At 39.2% G+C, this 18,947-nt stretch overlaps 1 protein-coding gene and 1 long non-coding RNA gene across 5 annotated transcripts in view; one reads left to right on the plus strand and one right to left on the minus strand.

Moving 5' to 3' along the window:
- The window catches only part of MCMDC2 (minichromosome maintenance domain containing 2), a 33,626-nt gene extending 25,074 nt beyond the window's left edge, over positions 1-8,552 (plus strand). For all 4 annotated transcript variants that reach the window (XM_005866340.2, XM_014539800.1, XM_014539801.1 and 1 more), the window contains one exon: positions 7,031-8,552. In XM_005866340.2, coding sequence (XP_005866402.1) covers positions 7,031-7,197 — 167 coding nt within the window. In that variant the 3' untranslated portion in view covers positions 7,198-8,552. The remainder of the gene's footprint in view (positions 1-7,030) is intronic.
- Positions 8,553-9,683: 1,131 nt separating this feature from the next.
- Positions 9,684-12,391, minus strand: LOC102259400. Its single transcript, XR_001362156.1, has 4 exons — positions 12,268-12,391; positions 10,291-10,398; positions 9,955-10,013; positions 9,684-9,830 (listed from the first exon to the last, which is right to left on the minus strand). It is a non-coding gene; the product is annotated as an uncharacterized LOC102259400 (long non-coding RNA).
- Between the last annotated feature and the right edge of the window lie 6,556 nt (positions 12,392-18,947).

The following is an 18,947-nucleotide window of genomic DNA, read 5'->3' on the forward strand; positions in this document are numbered from 1 at the left end:
AAAAAAAAAAAAGGATTCTACTAAGTCTCCTATCTACCTACTCTAGGACTTCTATGAGGATCAAATGAGATGAGGCACGTGAAAATGCTTCACAAACATTTGGTTAAAGTGTAAAATGTTTGCACCTGGCTATAAAGCAAGTAGTGTTTCTGGGCTGAAGAAACGGGAAGGAGGCTAGTTGTTGTTAGGGAGAGGAAGCCGGGCGTTGCTAGTGAGGTCATTACCGGGCGCCCACAGCAACCATTTTCGGGCTGGCTTGGGCTGTGGGCCGCATTTTATGCTATGGGGTCTTGGCAGCATTGGCTGCAATTTGGTGGGGTGTCGCTCCGAGGTGGTGGTGGGGCCTGTGTCCCACTTGAGGGAAGCCAAGTGTTGGTTTGTCAGCGCCAGGTCCATGGTACCTGCCAGTGTGGGTCCTGGCAGCTCCTGCGTTGAGTGTCTGCCCCCTGGTGTTCAGTGCACATCATAGCGACCAGTTGGATGGTCACTGGGACACTTAGCCTTTTATATATATAGATGACTATAGCATTTAATTATTTGAAATGAATGGAGCTTATTATGGTTTTGCTAATAAAAACCTCAGAGGACTCAATGTAAGAGTAAAGAAAGTTATACTCACAGAATGCTTTGTTGAATTAGATGAGCCATTATTTTGATAAGATAAACTATGTTTCAAACCAAACTTTAGTTCCAATCCTGGGACTTAAAAGGATATTTTAACACTGACTTTTCTGTGTGTATATGTATAATGCTTAAATTTGCTTTAAATTCAATTTATATTGTAGTAACTTTTTGCAAAGATCCACTAGAACAGTGGTTCTCAACCCAGTGGTTCTTAACCTTCTGGCCCTTTAAATACAGTTCCTCATGTTGTGACCCAACCATAAAATTATTTTTGTTGCTACTTCATAACTGTAATGTTGCTACTGTTATGAATCGTAATGTAAATATCTAATATGCAGGATGGTCTTAGGCGACCCCTGTAAAAGAGTCGTTCGACCGCCAAAGGGGTCATGACCCACAGGTTGAGAACCGCTGCACTAGAAAATTAGACATTTGTTCTATAATTATCTAAGTCAAACATTCCTAACCTAGGATCCATGGATACTTAGAGAGTTCTATGGGCTTGTGAATCCCTAAATTATATGCAAATTTGTATGTGTATATTCTTTATACCTTCTTGCTTAGGAAGATAAATAATAACGCCTAGAAAAGGTAAATTATCATCTTGAATTAGTTTTATTTACCAAAAGAGAAAAACTTGATTCCCAACCAATACTAAATAAGAGGAAGGATATTTATTTTTAATTTGCTTTATCTTATTTTTAAAATATATTTTCATTGATTTCAGAGAGGAAGGGAGAGGGAGAGAGAGAAATATCAATGATGAGAGAGAATCATTGATTGGCTGCCTCCTGCATGCCCCACACTGGGGATCGAGCCCACAACTCAGGCATATGCCCTGACCATGGGAATTGAACCAGTGACCTCTTGGTTCCTGGGTCGACCCTCAACTGCTGAGCCACACCTGCTGGGCAATTTAATTTATCTTTAAATTCTTCTCTTAAAATGTATTTAAAACATAATTGTTAAAATCCAAGACACATTCTTTATGTACCATAAAGAAAAATGCTGCCAATTTTACTAAGACATAACAACAAAGTCATCTAAGACACTACTAGATTTCAGTAAGAAGACAAAAATGTGTCTTTTAAAAAAAATCTTTATTGTTGAAAGTATTACATGTTCCTTTTTTTCTCCCAATGACTCCTTATAGCCCACCCCCACTATGTCTTTGAATTTAAAATCTATAACATTATATAGTATTAAGTACTCCTATAGTAGAATATGGTTATTTTCACTTGAAAACTATTTTGTCAAGACTTTTTTAAAGCATTTAAGAAAACATTTGTTGAGGGAAATACAGCTATGTGAAGATTTTTTCCTTTAATTACTTTTTGTTTTTATAATAAATTTCAGTTTTAAGTCTTAAGCAAAACAATGTTGAAGAGCTCCTTACATGTTACTTTAAACATAGCAGGAAAATCATCCATACTCAGGGATATTTTTCTTGGATGCAGAAACCAATAGATTGTACTCATAAACTAGATTTATGAGTTGGGTTAGCTGAGAGAGGTAGGAATCAAGGAAAACTCCCAGGTTTCTGCCTTGAGAAACTAAGTGGATCATGGTGCCATTTACCAAGACTGGGAAGAAAGAGAAAAAGATTTGAGAGAAAAAGCAAAGTATAAATATAAGTTTGAGACATCATACAGAGATATTAGTAGACAGGTATAAGAATATGGAGTTTAGAAGAGAATTCTAACCTAGAAATATAACTTAAGAACCGTCAGGACAGATATGGTACTCAAAGCCATGGAATTGATGAAATCACCTAGAGAGACCACAGAGAGCTCTACAACTGCCCTCCAAGATTTCAGTATTTAGATACGGGATTGAGGAGAAAGAACAAACAAAGGAGACTGAGAAGCAGCAGCTAGAAAGTAGGAAGAAAATCAAGTGTGGTATTACAGAAGCCAAGAAAGGGGAGTGTTTCAGGGAGGGAGCAGGTAGTCAGCTGTATCTAAGTACAATTAGATTTGGCAGTTTAGAAGTTGTAGGTGGCCATGATCTGAGCTAAGTCAGTGGAGTGGGGAAGGAAGTGAAGATATGAAGAGAGTACACGTACACAACTTTGAGACATTTGTGACGATGAGGAAAGAAATGGGTGTTTTCTGGAGAAGGATGTGAGGTCCAGGATGGGATTTTTTTTTAAAGATAAGAAGATAATAGATCTTATGAGGTCCAATAGAGAGTAAATTAATGATACTACAGAAAGAGGAGAGCAAAGGAATGAAGTTCTTAAAAAGGTGAAAAGGGATGGGATCCAGAGCACGTGTGAAACTGTGATGATGAGGAAAGAAATGGGTGTTTTCTGGAGAAGGATGTGAGGTCCAGGATGGGATTTTTTTTTAAAGATAAGAAGATAATAGATCTTATGAGGTCCAATAGAGAGTAAATTAATGATACTACAGAAAGAGGAGAGCAAAGGAATGAAGTTCTTAAAAAGGTGAAAAGGGATGGGATCCAGAGCACGTGTGAAGGTACTGGCCTGTGATAGAAGAGTCACTTTATTTTATAGGAGGGAAGACAATGGATACAGAATCAAATAGGTCTGTAGATTTTATGATATACTCTATACAATGTCATCAGCTAAAAAAAGATTTGGAGAGAATCCTATCTAATAATAGACAAACATGGTAATTGACCGTACCTTCGCTATGCCTCCCACTGGCTAATCAGCGCGATATGCAAATTAATTGCCAACAAAGATGGCGGCTAATTTGCATACTGTAGGCAGGGCGGGCCAGCGAGAGCCGCCATCCGGGCCCCCGTGTGCCGCCTAAGCCCGGCCCTGAGCTGGGACCCCCGTGTGCGGCCCTGTGCGGTGGGGCTTGGCGATGAGATTGGCCCGAGGAAGCCCTATTCTTGCAGGAATATTCCTGCAACGGGCTTCTAGTGGAATATAATAGTCATTGTGAGGAATAGAAGAGCAAATGTGCTAGAGAAGCTCAGCAGGGTTGACAGACAATGCATGTACCCATTTGAGATTTCTGTGATTCATATAAAGTAAAACCTAGAAATGCTAATTACATTTGTGATTTTCAGTCTAGCAGCCTGAATGCAGGCACAAAGTAAATGGTTGGGTTCCTACAGAGTTGAGGTTTTGATAGATAAGCGTGGCAGAGTGTTGCATTGGCAAGGGAGGGACTCAAACTGGTTGAAAGAGGGAAGTGAATTGAAGGAAGATTGGAGGTCTCTGAGATAGAAGTATAGGAGATGGTGCAGGGGAGCAGGACATTTGAATTAATGACTTTAAAGTTTCTGGTAATATCAGTTTCCTATAACCTTGAGAATGTGCGTGGTGAAGGTAGAGGGGGAAAGGTTAGGACACAGGGAGGTCAGGAGCTAAATGGGTCTTTCACATGAAAATAGTTGAATGGAAGATATTGTGGAAAAGATGAAGATTGTGAGCCAAGGGCTGAGAGCTGGTTGTTGACTTGACTGGATGGGGAAGGGCTGACAAAGCCCAGGTGGAATTGAGCATTAAAGGAAGAAAGATTTGTATCAAGAGGAAAACAGGGGCAAAAATGGTCTGAAAACAGCAAAAGGGCAGCAAGTTAGGCACTGACTCAGTCTTATGATACGAGGGCATGTGGGGTGTTTGAGAAAAGCACCTTCACCTTAAAGGGCCACAAGGAAAGCAGTGTTCTCAATAACAGCAGGTTTCAGGTAAGGTAAAGCAGGAAAGGGAGCAGTCCCCAAAGTCTGAGGCTATAAAAGTGTTTACTGATGACAGAGAGCTCTAGGAAGGTAGGCATTGTCAGCTTGGCTAGCAATTGTACTCCTGGCCAGGCACATTTACAGGTACTCATTCAATGAAACAATTTAAGAGCTTAACTCCTATGTAATAGTTAAGATGTTTTTAAAATCCTGATGAAATATACATAATATAAAACTGTCTTGCCCTAGCCGGTTTGGCTCAGTGCATAAAGTGTCGGCCTGCAGACTGACGGGTCCCAGGTTTGATCCCGGTCAAGGGCATGTGCCTGGGTTGCAGGCTCGGTCCCCAGTAGCGGGTGTGCAGGAGGCAGCCAATCAATGATTCCCTGTCATCATTGATGCTTCTATCTCTCTCTTCCTCTCCCCTCCTTTCTGAAATCAATAAAAATATTTTTTTAAAAACTGTCTTAATCATTTTTAAATGTACAGTTCAGTGCTGTTAAATACATTCATATTGTTGCCACCATCCATCTCATTTTTCCAAACTGAAATTTCATATCCATTAAACAATAACTCCCAATTCTCTCCTTCCCCCTATCTCTAGGTACCTCATATAAGTGAAATCATATATTTGTCCTATCTTGTTTGGCTTAGTTCACGTAGTATAATTAATGTCTTCAAGATTCATCCATGTTGTAGCATGCAGAATTTCCTTTCTGTTTAAGACTGCCACATTTTGTTTATCCATTCATCCATCAATGGACACTTAAGTTGCTTTCCACCTTTGGTAATGCTGCTATGAACATAAGTACACAAATATTTGAGACCTTGTTTTCAATTCTTTTGGGTATATAACCAAAAGGGAATTGTCCCACCAACAGTGTACAAGAGTTCCAATTTCTTTTCTTTTTAAAAAATGTTTTTAGCCGAAACCGGTTTGGCTCAGTGGATACAGCGTCGGCCTGCGGACTGAAGGGTCCCAGGTTCGATTCCGGTCAAGGGCGTGTACCTGGGTTGCGGACACATCTCCAGTGGGAGATGTGCAGGAGGCGGCTGGTCGATGTTTCTCTCTCATCGATGTTTCTGGCTCTCTATCTCTCTCCCTTCCTCTCTGTAAAAAATCAATAAAATATATTTTTAAAAAAATGTTTTTAATTGATTTTTAGAGAGAGAGGAAAGGAGAGGGAGATATGTATAGAAACATCAATGAGAGAGAGAAACATCAACATCAATAGGCTGCCTCCTGAGCGTCCCTCGCTGGGGATGGAGCCCACAACCCAGGCATTTGTCCTGACCAGGAATGGAATCAGCAACCATCTTGTGCTTAGATAGATCTTCAACCACTGAGCCACACCAGCCAGGCCTTTTGTTTTCTTTCTGAGAGTAATCATCCTTATGGGTATGAGGTGGTATCACATTATGGCTTGATTTACATTTTTTTATTATTTTTTAATCCTCACTGGAGGATATTTTTTCATTGATTTTTAGAGAGAGTGGGAGAAAGGAGAGAAACATCAGTGTAAGAGAGACACATAGATTGGTTGACTCCCACACGCACTCTGACCAGGGCTGGGGATCGAACCTGCAACTGAGGTATGTATCCTTGATGGGGAATCAAACTAATCAAGGGTTGACACTCTAACCCAGGGGTGGGCAAACTTTTTGACTCGAGGGCCACAATGGGTTCTTAAACTGGACCGGAGGGCCGGAACAAAAGCATGGATGGAGTGTTTGTGTGAACTAATATAAATTCAAAATAAACATCATTACATAAAAGGGTACGGTCTTTTTTTTTTTTTTTAGTTTTATTCATTTCAAACGGGCCGGATCCGGCCCGAGGGCCGTAGTTTGCCCACGGCTGCTCTAACCACTTAGCAAACTGGCCAGGGCTCCATTTTTCTAATGATTAGTGATGTTGAGCATCTTTTTATGGGTTTATTGACCATTTGTGTATCTTTGTGGAGAAATGTCTACTCAAGTGAAAAGTGTTGCCTTTTCTCTTTTGATGTATACAAATTTTATTTCAATGTGGTTTATCTCTTTTGTTACCTGTGCTTTTGGTGTTGTCCTAGAATACATTGCTGAATCAAATGTTATGAAGCATTTCCCCAATGTTATTTTCTTAGGGTTTTGCAGTTTTAGTTCTTGGATTTATTAATTTTTAATTTTGTATATGATGTAAGGGAAGGGACCAACTTCATTCTTTTGCAAGTGGATATAATTTTCCTAGCACCATTTGTTGGAAAGCCTGTCCTTTCCCTATTGAACCCTTGTTGAAAGTCATTTAATGATATATGTGAGGTGATATTTCTAGACTCCTATTATATTGCATAGGCTTGTCTTTATGTCAACGGTTCTTAATAATTGTGAAATGTGCAATGTCTTTAGCCTCGATCAACTTAACCTTTATCAAATAAATACTAGTGTTTCTCTACCTTCCAATACCCCACCTACTTACACCACCAGTCAGCTTCAAAAGTAGAATGACTAGTGCAATATAAGGCAGATTTCTAGTTTCCAAACTTTAAAATGTAAACATGTCTTCCATTGGCCCTGGTACCAGTGTGTAAATTTACTGAACATTACTGGGTCTCAAAAAAAGTCAGATTCAAGTGCTTATTGAAATACCCTATTAAATAGGTCAGAACTTAATTATAAAACTTTCACTACTTTGTTGAAAATGTTATTTCGTATTTAGCATTTTAAGTAGTATTTCTCATTTACGCTTTTTTCCTTCTTTTCTTAGGAGCCACTGTATTTTGTGTTGCTCCAAATGCAGTATTTCCATTCGAACTATATAATGAAGAATATTTAGAACAAAGGGATGTCTATCTGACTCAGTGCCAACAACAGCTCCTACAATTTATTGCCACATATGGACCTGGGACAGCTGTTTTCGCTAGCGATGAATAGGCAATCTGAGGAAAATTTTCTTCATTCCTACTTCAGCAGTAGGAATGTGATATTGAAGTAATGCTTCAGGTATTGTGTATAGGAGTTATATTAGAATGCCACCTTAAAAATACAAAATATGCCCTCTTCAAATTAATTGCTGATAGAATAAACACTAATTCAAATCTCAAAGCCAACAGCAGAAATTTAAAACTTAGGAGAATCTTATAAAAAACAAAGAAAAGAACAACTCTGGCTAGCCCAGTATACCAGTGGGCAAGATAAAAATACTGAATGTTGCAAGTTAAGCAATGTAAAAAATGGTAACTTCTATGTAGTTCCCTCCACTTGTCACAAGATGGCAATAGCACTTTAAATGAGAGTACCTTCAAATTAAATGGTTTTCTCTTGCACTTTAAAACTGACACATTGAGTAAACTAACAATTTATATAACCACATGTGTCAAATTTAAGGACTTTTTATGTTTTACTAGATATTGACATGTCCATTACATAGTTTTATGGAGTCAGGAAAAGCCTTGAAATTTCCATTTTTGTATAAGCCAGGTTAAACAAAAAGGAATTTAAGTCAAATCAAGCAAGTAATTGGTTGTTTGTTTAAACCTAACTGGTTATAAAGAAGGTACTAGAAGGCAAAGAAACCAACTTACATCTTCATTTTTAGAGGGCAGATACCTGCTCTGAAAAGGTAGACACCATGAGAAAATATACTTTTTTTTAGGGAGGGGGAGATCAGAAAATATACTTCTTAGAAAATCCCCAAATCCTTTTCATTTTTCAAAACTTTAATTTTACTCACTAAAAAGAAGTCACCTGAAATTTGCCACCTTATTAACCAAGATACCACCATACATTTATTCTTTAGAAATTGGTCCGAGTTTAACCATAAAGTGGATAGCTCTCACTCTTGATATGACTTTGACAAATCATTCACTATTTCCTACTCATTCAACAATACTGAGTATCTACTGGTGCCAATTTTCAGAAGGCAGTTGTTTTAAAAAGTACATAGTACAAAGTACAATCCTATAATGTCAAGACCTTATTTTTCTGGCTCTGAGATGGCCAAATATTTTATAAAACTAAGACCCACAAAATGCCCTCTATTTTACAATTATAAAGTGTTATTTGACAGGGGAGTGATTCTCAGATGTTACCTCTCATGCAGATTCTAAACATTGCCGTATACATTTTATACTGTTTACCTTCCCATCATGAAATTATAATCCTAATTAAAAACAAGGTATTATGAGACTCAATAGAGGAAAACAAGATTTAAATTTTCACCCAAGATTTAAAATTTCAACCTGGGGACTGAAGGGTCCCGGGTTCGATTCCGGCCGAGGGCACATGCCTGGGTTGCGGGCTCGTTCCCCAGTAGGGGGTGTGCAGGAGGCAGCCAATCGGTGATTCTCTCTCATCTTTGATGTTTCTATCTCTCTCTCCTTCTCCCTTCCTCTCTAAAATGTTTAGAAATATATTTAAAAAAAAAAAATTTTCACCCAGGTAGGAACTAAGTTCATTCTTAGAATTTTCATAAATTCTCAAGTCCTGGAAAGACTGGACTGCCCAGCCACCGTTTTCCTTAATTATTTGTACTAGGATTGTGATTACTTTTTTGTTCAAAGATAAAAGCAAATTAAAACTTGTACGTTACAGGTTGTGAGGGGCAATGCATTAGGGAGTTTCCAACTATACTTGTCCTCCTTATCCATGGAATATATTCCAAGACCCCAAGTGGATACCTGAAAGCATGAATAGTAGCATTTTCCCTATATGTACCTATGATAAAGCTCAATTAATTAGGCACAATAACAGGTCTAATATAACACAAAATAGCTAACAGGTAATGTACAGTGCAGCTACACTGGATAAAAGAATGATTCTCATTCCTTAAAACTGCGTGTAATTGTAAAACTTAGGGATTATTTCTGGATTTTCCCATGTAATCTTTTTGGACTGTGGGTAAATGAGGCTATGGATAACAGGATTATATCATTCCAGATAGAACAGGTTCTGAAGGGAGGGCCTCTAATATAGTGATTACGGCCTCTCCAGAAATCCCCTAAGGCAGCGGTTCTCAACCTGTGTGTCGCAACCCCCTTGGCGGTCGAACGACCATCCTGCATATCAGTTATTTACATCACGATTCATAACAGTAGCAACATTACAGTTATGAAGTAGCAACAAAAATAATTTTATGGTTGGGTCACAACATGAGGAACTGTATTTTAAGGGCCAGAAGGTTGAGAACCACTGCTAAGGCAAGAAAGGATATAAGAACTGGAGGTTCTAAGAAATCTCCCCAGTTGCCCGCCACCTCAAGGAGAATCACTTTCCACAAATAAGGGAATTATTAACATGCTATCCCTCCAGGATGTAAAAAACAAGTCCAACTAATGACTGAGAATGGAGTGGTTTAAAGATTTGATGTTTTAAAGAAAACAGGTTTTAATGCCCATCAATCAAAAGTATTTATTCAAACATGTGTTTTCTATAATAACTTTATTGTGATTTTCTATATAATTTTATTGATCATTGTTAAATAAAATATTACTTTTCATCATTTGTTCCAGTTCTTATCTTCTTGACCAATTCTTTGTTTTTCCTTCCAAAAATGTCACAGGCCACACCTGGGGGAAAAAAATCAGAAACCAATAGTGAAAATCATTTTGTACCTAACAAAGTTAACTAACAGGAAATGGTCCCAGCCCCTTTTAATTATCAATAAATGCTTGACAAATCATAATTGCTTACCTGAGGCAATGAATTTTTAAACACCACAGCTAAGAACTTGTTCATTCACTTGCAGTTACCTAAATGTTGAAAAGAACATTTCACTGATTTTAGTAAAAAAATTGCATTATTAGCTGAATTCACATAATCAATAGATAACTGGCAACTCAGTCTTAAAATTTCTTCAAAGAAACCCTCAGCTGGGTAAACGGCAAAAAGTAATTTAAGTCATCATTGTGCCAGTTATTAAACATTTCCATGTCAAAAATGTACCCAACATTTTTGGTACTGTTCTTCAGAACAAAACCACAAGTACATTAAAAAAACCCCACACAATTTAACAGTAACCTTTGGTACCTTGTTACATGCAGACATGCTCCTGGGGGTTTAGTCATCCTCTGTCAAGTTTTTGGAAAACATTCATAATAACCTTCATTCATCTTCAACTCATAGGCTCTGTTGCATCTGTAAATTAATATTTTGTTGTAAATTTTTATTTGTACTTGCATGTTTGGCATCCTATATGCAGGAATGGTCCTGTGCTAGTTTTCCTTATCAGGAACCAGGTGCCTGCCACCTCAAGGACAATCACTTTCCACAAATAAGGGAATTATTAACATACTATCCCTCCAGTATGTAAATTCTCCTGACCAGTTTTTAAAAACCACTAATACTGAGACCATGTTGTGGAGTAATTTCTATTTGCTGTTTAACACATCTCTAATGGAACACAAGAATGTACTTGCTGCTTAATTCTACCTTTTTGGTAGTCAAAACCGATAAACCTAAAATTTAATTTCTATAATGATTTGAGAATGTTAGTCCTGACTAATTAGACCTTAATAATTCCAAGCTGAAAATGGACTCATTATCAGGGGTGGGGAAAATGGCGGATAAATTTATATTCTTTACTGTGGCAGTATTGACTTTAAGCCATGATGGTGCTAATGAGTACCCAGCCATTGCTTTTCTGTCTCAGAGTTTGACGAGGATGAGCCAGGTTAAAGGTCAGATATATTAAATCAAGTGTGCAGACCTCCCAACTAAAAGCATTACAATGGCAAATCTAATCTGGTTTTAGAGCAGTTAAATTTTGTCGGCATCATTACTGGACACAGTTCTGTAATTAAATCCCAAGTTGCCTGAAAAGTCACTGAGGTACAGCAAGGGCATGGCTAGGGCCACAGACCTTGTCCTAGCAGAGGATAAATCGTTGAACCAGACAGCTACTGGAAATGATTTATGAAAGCACATCAAATGTTGGGCCCTGCAAAACAATTTATCATTTTCAAGTCTTGAAATGCTGAAATATTTCACATAATCAATACGAGGAACAGACTACTGGTTATGAATAATTATGACTGGGGAAATTTCAGCTTAATATATGATGCATAGGAACTACTGACAACTGCCGGCCTCTTAAGGATGATCTACTTTAAGCCATCACATTTCTCCTGTTAGATTGTTCCGGATGAAGCAATGTATTTTAAATTTGGGGAGAGGAAAAATAAACCACATTGACTACACTAAGTCTCATCGATGAGACATTTATAACTCGCTTTTCTTCAACAGGCAACATAGTCTCCCAGCTGTTGGCCAGTTTCTTCTAAATCACGTGCAGAAACAGACATAAGTAAACGCCATCACCGAAAGGTAGAGTAGGCATTTTAGGCCCAAGCCTCCTCTATGCAATACATATTCTTCAACTTTTAGATTCTACCTAGAAATGAAGATCCAGAACAAATGCAATAAGTAGCTCTACTGTGTCCGGACCATAACTGTTAATGTCAACAGGTAAACTGTGCTCTGAACAATTAAAAAAAAATCAGGGTACAAGTAAGGGTCTTACATCTGAGAGAGAAGAATCCCTCCCGCTTACGAAGGCTGTGCCGCCGACTAGAGAGACCCGACACCTTCCAGGCCGCACAGTGACACAGCTTCACCGGGGACACCGACTAAAGGGCCCAGAAGGCCCGGGCGGGGCACCAAGCCATTGGCCGTACCTTCCCCCGCCTCGGATCCAACCTAATCACAGGCCTAGTTGCTGGGCGGAGAACAGCCGAAACCGGCGTTGGCTAAGAGAAGGATCCGTTAAAACTCGCAGGTGGTTACTCACAAAATGCGACTGAGCAGATGGCGTGGAAGAAAGCTCGTGGCCGCGCCAACTGGGGGTGAGGGCAGAGGCCGCACCCTGGGCAAGGGACAGAGACTCCGGAATGGAGGCCCCGGGAGCAGGCCCCGAGAGCTGCAGGCCCCGAGGCGGGTGTGGGCTGCCACAAGGGGTCGGGTTCCCCGCAGAAAGAGAGGAGGAACTGAGATCGCCGAGACTCCCACCTGGAAAAGCCCGGCGACGCGCGCGCGGGCGCTGCTCCCCGGCCACCAACAACCGCATGGCCGATGGTAGCCCGCTCGGACTCCTCGGTCCGTCGCCGACGGAAAAGGAAGCTGGCGGCCGTTTCGGGCTCTAAGGCTATCCGATGGCCCCGCCCCTTCCTGAATTAGCCCCGCCCTTGCCAGCGTCGCGCGCGCCGGAGGGCCGAGCAGCGGCTGAGCGCGAGGCGGCGTGGGGGCGTGGCCTGGACCTCGCCTCCTTCCGGGGCCTCTTAGCTTCCGGTGGCGTGCCACACAAACCAGGTTTACGTTGGGGGCTTGTGGAACTCCCAGAGAGGCGTTCAAGGGCCTCACCTTGAACTATCCCATCGAGTATGTAAATGATTAATCTGCCAGTCATGCATCCAGGCGAGGAGACAATGCTCTAAAACGGGGCGCCCATTCCTAGTATTTTAGGTTTGCTTCGTCTTCTCCCTCACTTGGTCCAAACAAAGTACTGGGGGTATTGGACATCCCAATTTAGATAAGGGTATCGACCGCTTCACACACACAGAAGAACCAATAACAGAAAAAAAGGAAGCTCTTGTATTTTCTCTATATTATAGCAATAGCTACTGTTACTACTTATACTGACAATAATAATGGCGGGTTAAAAAAAGCATAAAGCAGTCAGCGAACTTATTTATGAACATGTAATTTGCTATTGATTTCCTTGCTTTGTGTTTTTTAGGCATACTAGCTTTATTGTAGGCTACAGATGTTGTGTGTTTTACAAATTCAAAGCAGGACCCTCCACCAGCGAAAAGATTACAACTGGCTTTATTGCCAGTCGTCGTCTGGAGCAAACCGCAACATCTCAGGTATGCCTGTAGTACTACTCTTGCTTCTCTCAATTATTATGTAGATTGAGCCCTTGCTGCAAAATACTAAGTTTAGTACTGGAGAAGACAGACTGATGAACTTGTTGCCAAGAAGAATATAAATGAAACTGATTAAAATTGCATCAGCAAAAGATATAATTTCTCCTTTTAAAATTTAACATCTAAGAAATTGATTAAAAAAACAACACCAATACAAAATAAATTTGTCTCGAAGAAATGTGGTATGAAAATCTAAACCTAGCAATACAAATTGTGATTTTATTCACTTTACCAAAGGATTCCTGTCTATATGTTTTTGCTGAATGCTTAGTAGGGGTTTAAAATTGCTTGGGGGCCCAAGTGGGCACTGTATCTTCAGCCTGCCATCACAGACTCCTGGGGGAATATTTGGGATACAACCTAATTTTGCAGCCTGGCTAGCCACCTCCACCAGGCCTTTGCCTACAACTGGGTGGGCAGCTATGGGAGCCACCATAACTGAAAGGTGTAGAGGAGGGTGTGAGAGAGAGGAAGGAAGGAGAGAGAGAAATATCAATGAGAGAGGGAAACATCAATTGGCCACCTTCTGCATGTCCCCTACCTTGTTTACCTTTTTATTCCTAGCACCTAATACAGTCCCTAGGACTTAACAAATATCTATTGATTGAATAAGTAAATTATAGATCTGTATTGCTGATTTGGAATATTTTTCAAGATTTATTAATTTTAAAAGCTAGGTACAGAAGGTATTTAGTTTAATTTTTGGTTAAAGAAAAAAGAACATGTTTATATGATTGTTTATGCATAGAATATTTTTGAGAGGTTACAAAAGAAATTGTTTATAATGCTTCCCCTAGGGCAGTGATGGCGAACCTATGACACACGTGTCAGAGGTGACACGCGAACTCATTTTTTTGGTTGATTTTTCTTTGTTAAATGGCATTTAAATATATAAAATAAATATCAAAAATATAAGTCTTTGTTTTACTATGGTTGCAAATATCAAAAAATTTCTATATGTGACACAGCACCAGAGTTAAGTTAGGGTTTTTCAAAATGCTGACATGCCGAGCTCAAAAGGTTCGCCATCACTGCCCTAGGGAGTGAAACTTGTGGTTTCTGGAGAAGGTGATATTTTTATTTTTTATTCTATACCATTCTCTACTGTTTGGAGTTTTACTACATATACGTAATTTTTTTATTAAATTAAATTAAAAAAATAATTATTAAAGTACATTTTCTCTTATGTCTGCTTTCCCGTGCTCAGGAGTAAGTATGTCAAAAAAAGACCATTTCTAAGATTTGCCCCTGCAGCCCTGAATGGCATTATGAAAAGTGTTTGGTATTCTCCATCAGTAAGGTTGCTGGTCTCCAGGTTGCTGGACTGAATTAATGCTACCAGTTGTAAACACAGCTGAAATCACATCAAGAGAAAAGTTTCATGGTTTAAATCTGATAAAGCAGTTTATCAAAAATAACATTATATGGCCTGGCTGGTGTTGCTCAGTGGTTGGGTGTTGACCTATGGACCAGGAGATCACAGTTTAATTCTGGTCAGGGCACATGCTCTGGTTGCTCAATCACCAGTAGGAGGCGTGCCAGAGGCAACCAGTCAATGATTCTCTCTCATCATTGATGTTTCTATCCGTCTCTACCTCTCCCTTCCTCTCTGAAATCAATAAACAATTTTAAAAAAAGATTTTAAATAACTTTATATTGACATTTATTTTTTAACATGTTTTTATTGGTTTTAAAGAGAGAGAAAGGAAGAGGGAAAAAAACATCAATAGGCTGCCACCTGCATGCCCCCTACTAGGGATTGAGCTTGAAACCTGGATATGTGCTCTGACTGGGAATTGAACTGGCGAATTTTTTTTAAAATATATTTTATTGATTTTTTACAGAGAGGAAGGGGGAGAGGGATAGAGAGTTAGAAACATCGATGAGAGAGAAACATCGATCAGCTGCCTCCTGCACACCCCAGGGAGAGGGATAGAGAGTTAGAAACATCGATGAGAGAGAAACATCAATCAGCTGCCTCCTGCACACTCCCTACTGGGGATGTGCCCGCAACCAAGGTACATGCCCTTGACCGGAATCGAACCCGGGACCCTTGAGTCCACCGGCCGATGCTCCATCCACTGAGCCAAACCGGTTAGGGCGAACTGGCGAATTTTTGATGCACAGGATGATGCTCAACCACCTAAGCCACACCAGCCAGGGCAAATTATAACTTTAAAAAATAGTCATTCTTTGGCTGTATAACCAGATTCCTTACCCAAGGATATGTTTTTATTGATTTTTAGAGACAAAGGAAGGGAGAAAGAGAGAGAGAGAAACATCGATCACCCATTCATGCCCTGACCGGGGATCAAAACCGCAACCCAGGTATATGCCCTGACCAGAATCGAATCTGCAACATTTTGGTATATAGGAGGACAACACTCCAACCAACTGAGCCACCCAGCCAGGGCTAGAAAGTTTACTTATTGTAGGTAGACATACATCTGGATTCAGGGCATATAGGACATTTTTTCTTATAAGCTGTCAGAATCTATATTTTGTACTTACACATGTAAATCTCATTAGTAAATTAATACATTTGGCCCTCAGTCCTTTTTCATACTTAGTGAATGACTTGGAGAACTTCCTAGTTCCCCTAGATGTTTGCAGCAGAAAATGAGGTTGGAACTGGAAGGAAGTTGGCTATAATAACCATATGCTTGTGCTTTCCCATGCTCAAGAGTAAGCATGTCAAAATAGAGTTAACACAAGAGAAATGTAAATGACCCTAGTCATAAATGCATGACTTTTATATATAAGATCCTTTTACCTCAGGCAAGATTATTTTTAAACATAATATTGACATTAAGATAATCATAGCATTTATACCTCTCGTCAAGGTTAAAGTTCCAAATCTGTGAAAAATACATTAAATTGTCAGAAAATAGGGCACTGATCTAAATGAAAGTTGATTCTTAAACACTTAAAGTACATGAACTTTACTGAGATAATTTTGGGAAAAATTACCTAAATTACTTATGATTTCTGCCCGGATCTAAAATAATGAGTGGCTTTAATTGTCAATGTGAGACACTAGGGTTTCCCTTTTTTATTTAAAATTTAAGTATGTTAAGACTAAGCCATGCAAACAACTACTTAAATCCTATGACAAAATCTGAATGTAATGGAATGTTACTAAAATTATTCAAGCTGACCAATGGGCCCTGAGGGGAAATCGATGAGGGGACTTCAGGGAGTTTTCTTCTTTGATGAAAATACATATGGGAAGAAGCAGCTTTTTTTTTTTTTTCTCTTGATATTACCATCTGTGAAAGAATTCCTGGCATTACTGAAGCTATTTTGTTAAAGAGGAGCTTGCCAGAGATGGCAAAGTAGAAAGAATAAACCAAGCAACATTGAATAGTCAACAAATTAACCAGCCAGGGAGCCACTCCAGCTTAAGCTTCTTGTTATGTGAAATAATAGACTTTCTTACTGTTTAAAAAAATATTTAAGAATGATTACTTAGTTAAGAATGTGGAAGTAATTGAAAAATTCAAGCTAAGGTTAAATTATGATGTTATTCATACCTTAGTGATGGATCTAATAAAAATCATGTCCTGAAATTAACACCATATTAAAATGTAATAAGGTGTGGATTATGAATGCTTCTTCTACAATGTGTTCTTGTACATACACATGATAGTTTCTCTATGTTCCAGTGCTGTTCTTGTAAACAAGATCTAAAAACAAAACAAAACAAAACCCAAGCCCTGATTTGTGCCATTTGCAGATTTCCACGGTGTAAATACTCTCATTTTGGCTGATTTCAAGCTACCATTTAACAACTGGCTCACAAAATACCTGAATATTTTTTAAAAAATATATTTTATTGATTTTTTACAGAGAGGAAGGGAGAGGGATAGAGAGAAACATCGATGAGAGAGAAACAGCCATCAGCTGCCTCCTGCACACCCCCTACTGGGGATGTGCCCTCAACCAAGGTACATGCCCTTGACCGGAATCGAACCTGGGACCTTTCAGTCCGCAGGCTGATGCTCTATCCACTGAGCCAAACCAGTTACGGCAATACATGAATATTTTAATAATTAATAATTGGCTCTTATAACACATCATTGTCCCTAGGAGCTAGATGGAAGGATAAATGCATCTTCATACTGAATATAGTCTAATTGCTTTCCAAGTGGTGGTGGTACTATATTCTTGTAAGAACTTGCTATTTTCAGAAGTTAAATATTTTTGCCAGTCTGATAAATATAAAATGATATTTACTGCTGTTTTAATTTGCATTTCCCATGAGGTTGAAAGATAACTTTACATGTTTTCTTATTAATCTTAATTTTTTTAATGTTTTTAATCATTTAGGTTTTCTCTTTGATAAATCATAGCTTTGACCAATTTTTTATTGGAGTATTTGTAATTTTAAAAATTGATTTATGGGATTTCTTCACATATTTTAGATGCTAATCTTTAATTGATCAATAGTTACATGCATTGCAAATAACTTTTCCCAGTCTGTGTTTTTTTTTTCTTATTATGTTTATGGTGTTTTATGTTGTTTGGAATTCTATATTCTTTTCTCTGCTTACCAATATAGCTCCCCAACCCCCAGCACTTCTGCATTTCTGTGGAAGATTTCTGGCTAAAGCCAAATCCTTTAATTTGCTTTTAAAGACCCTCCTTGATTTAAAAATGAGGAGTGAGCCTGGCTGGTATTGCTCAGTGTCATCCCATGCACCAGAAGGTCCCCAGTTCAATTTCCTATCAAGGCACATGCCCAGGTTGCATGTTTGATCCCCAGAGGGTATGTAGGAGGCAGCCAATGGATGTTTCTCACATCAATGCTTCTCTCTCTCTCTCTTTCTCGCTCTCTCTCTCTTCTTCTCCCTTCACCTCTTTCTAAAATCAATTTTAAAATAAATTGGGAATGACACAGTATTTATTCCTAGGATTTTTGTGAGGATTAAATGAAATAATATATGTGAAGTATCCATCCCCCTTCTCCATGCACTTTCTTTCAGAGCCGCATATTTTTCTCACTTCCTTTTCCCTGTGCCTAGAATGCTCTTCTTATTCCTCTTTGCCTTCTCAGGAAACTCTTCCTTTATCTCTTAAGACGTGGTCAGGTTCTCATGACAGATAGATACTTTTGTTGCTGTCCCTGTAGCCATCCCCAGCCCTCTTCTCTGATAATGAAACTCTGAGTTCTTTTGTGTTATGGGCCTACTTTTAGTGCTGAGCCAGTGTGTATGTCTGCTTCCCCTGCCTCCTGTGGTAGATGCTGGAACTGGCTCTCTCAGTAGCTATTCCAGTCTCCTTTTATCTGCATTTTTGTACTTCAGAGACTGAAAAGCTAAGTATTATATATTCCAAGACTCTCTTACAGATAGGAGAATTGGGTCCTGCCAATCAAACCCATTGGTGCAAAAGTCTGAATTCTAAATTGAGTTATGTTGGGAGAAAAGCATAACTTATAATAAAAGCCAGGAGGCATCTGTTTTGCTGGTGTATATGCAGCAGAGACAGTGTGCTTCTGGAGCCACTGTGGGGGCAGCTTCCCATTTGGCAGGCAGAATCCAGACCAGGGCAGAAGTATCAGCTGCTTTGGCAGCCCAGGTCTGTGGGATGACATTGGAAAATTTTCCTATAAATTCAGACCTAGTTTGTTTCATTCCAATGATTCTGTAAGTCACTGATAAACTATATATATAAAAGCCTAAGCTACTAGAATGACTGGTCGCTGTGATGTGCACTGACCACCAGGGGACAGATGCTCAATGCAGGAGCTGCCCCCTGGTG

This window comes from Myotis brandtii, unplaced genomic scaffold (genome assembly GCF_000412655.1).
Source record: "Myotis brandtii unplaced genomic scaffold, ASM41265v1 scaffold23, whole genome shotgun sequence".
NCBI classification, from domain to species: Eukaryota; Metazoa; Chordata; class Mammalia; order Chiroptera; family Vespertilionidae; genus Myotis; species Myotis brandtii.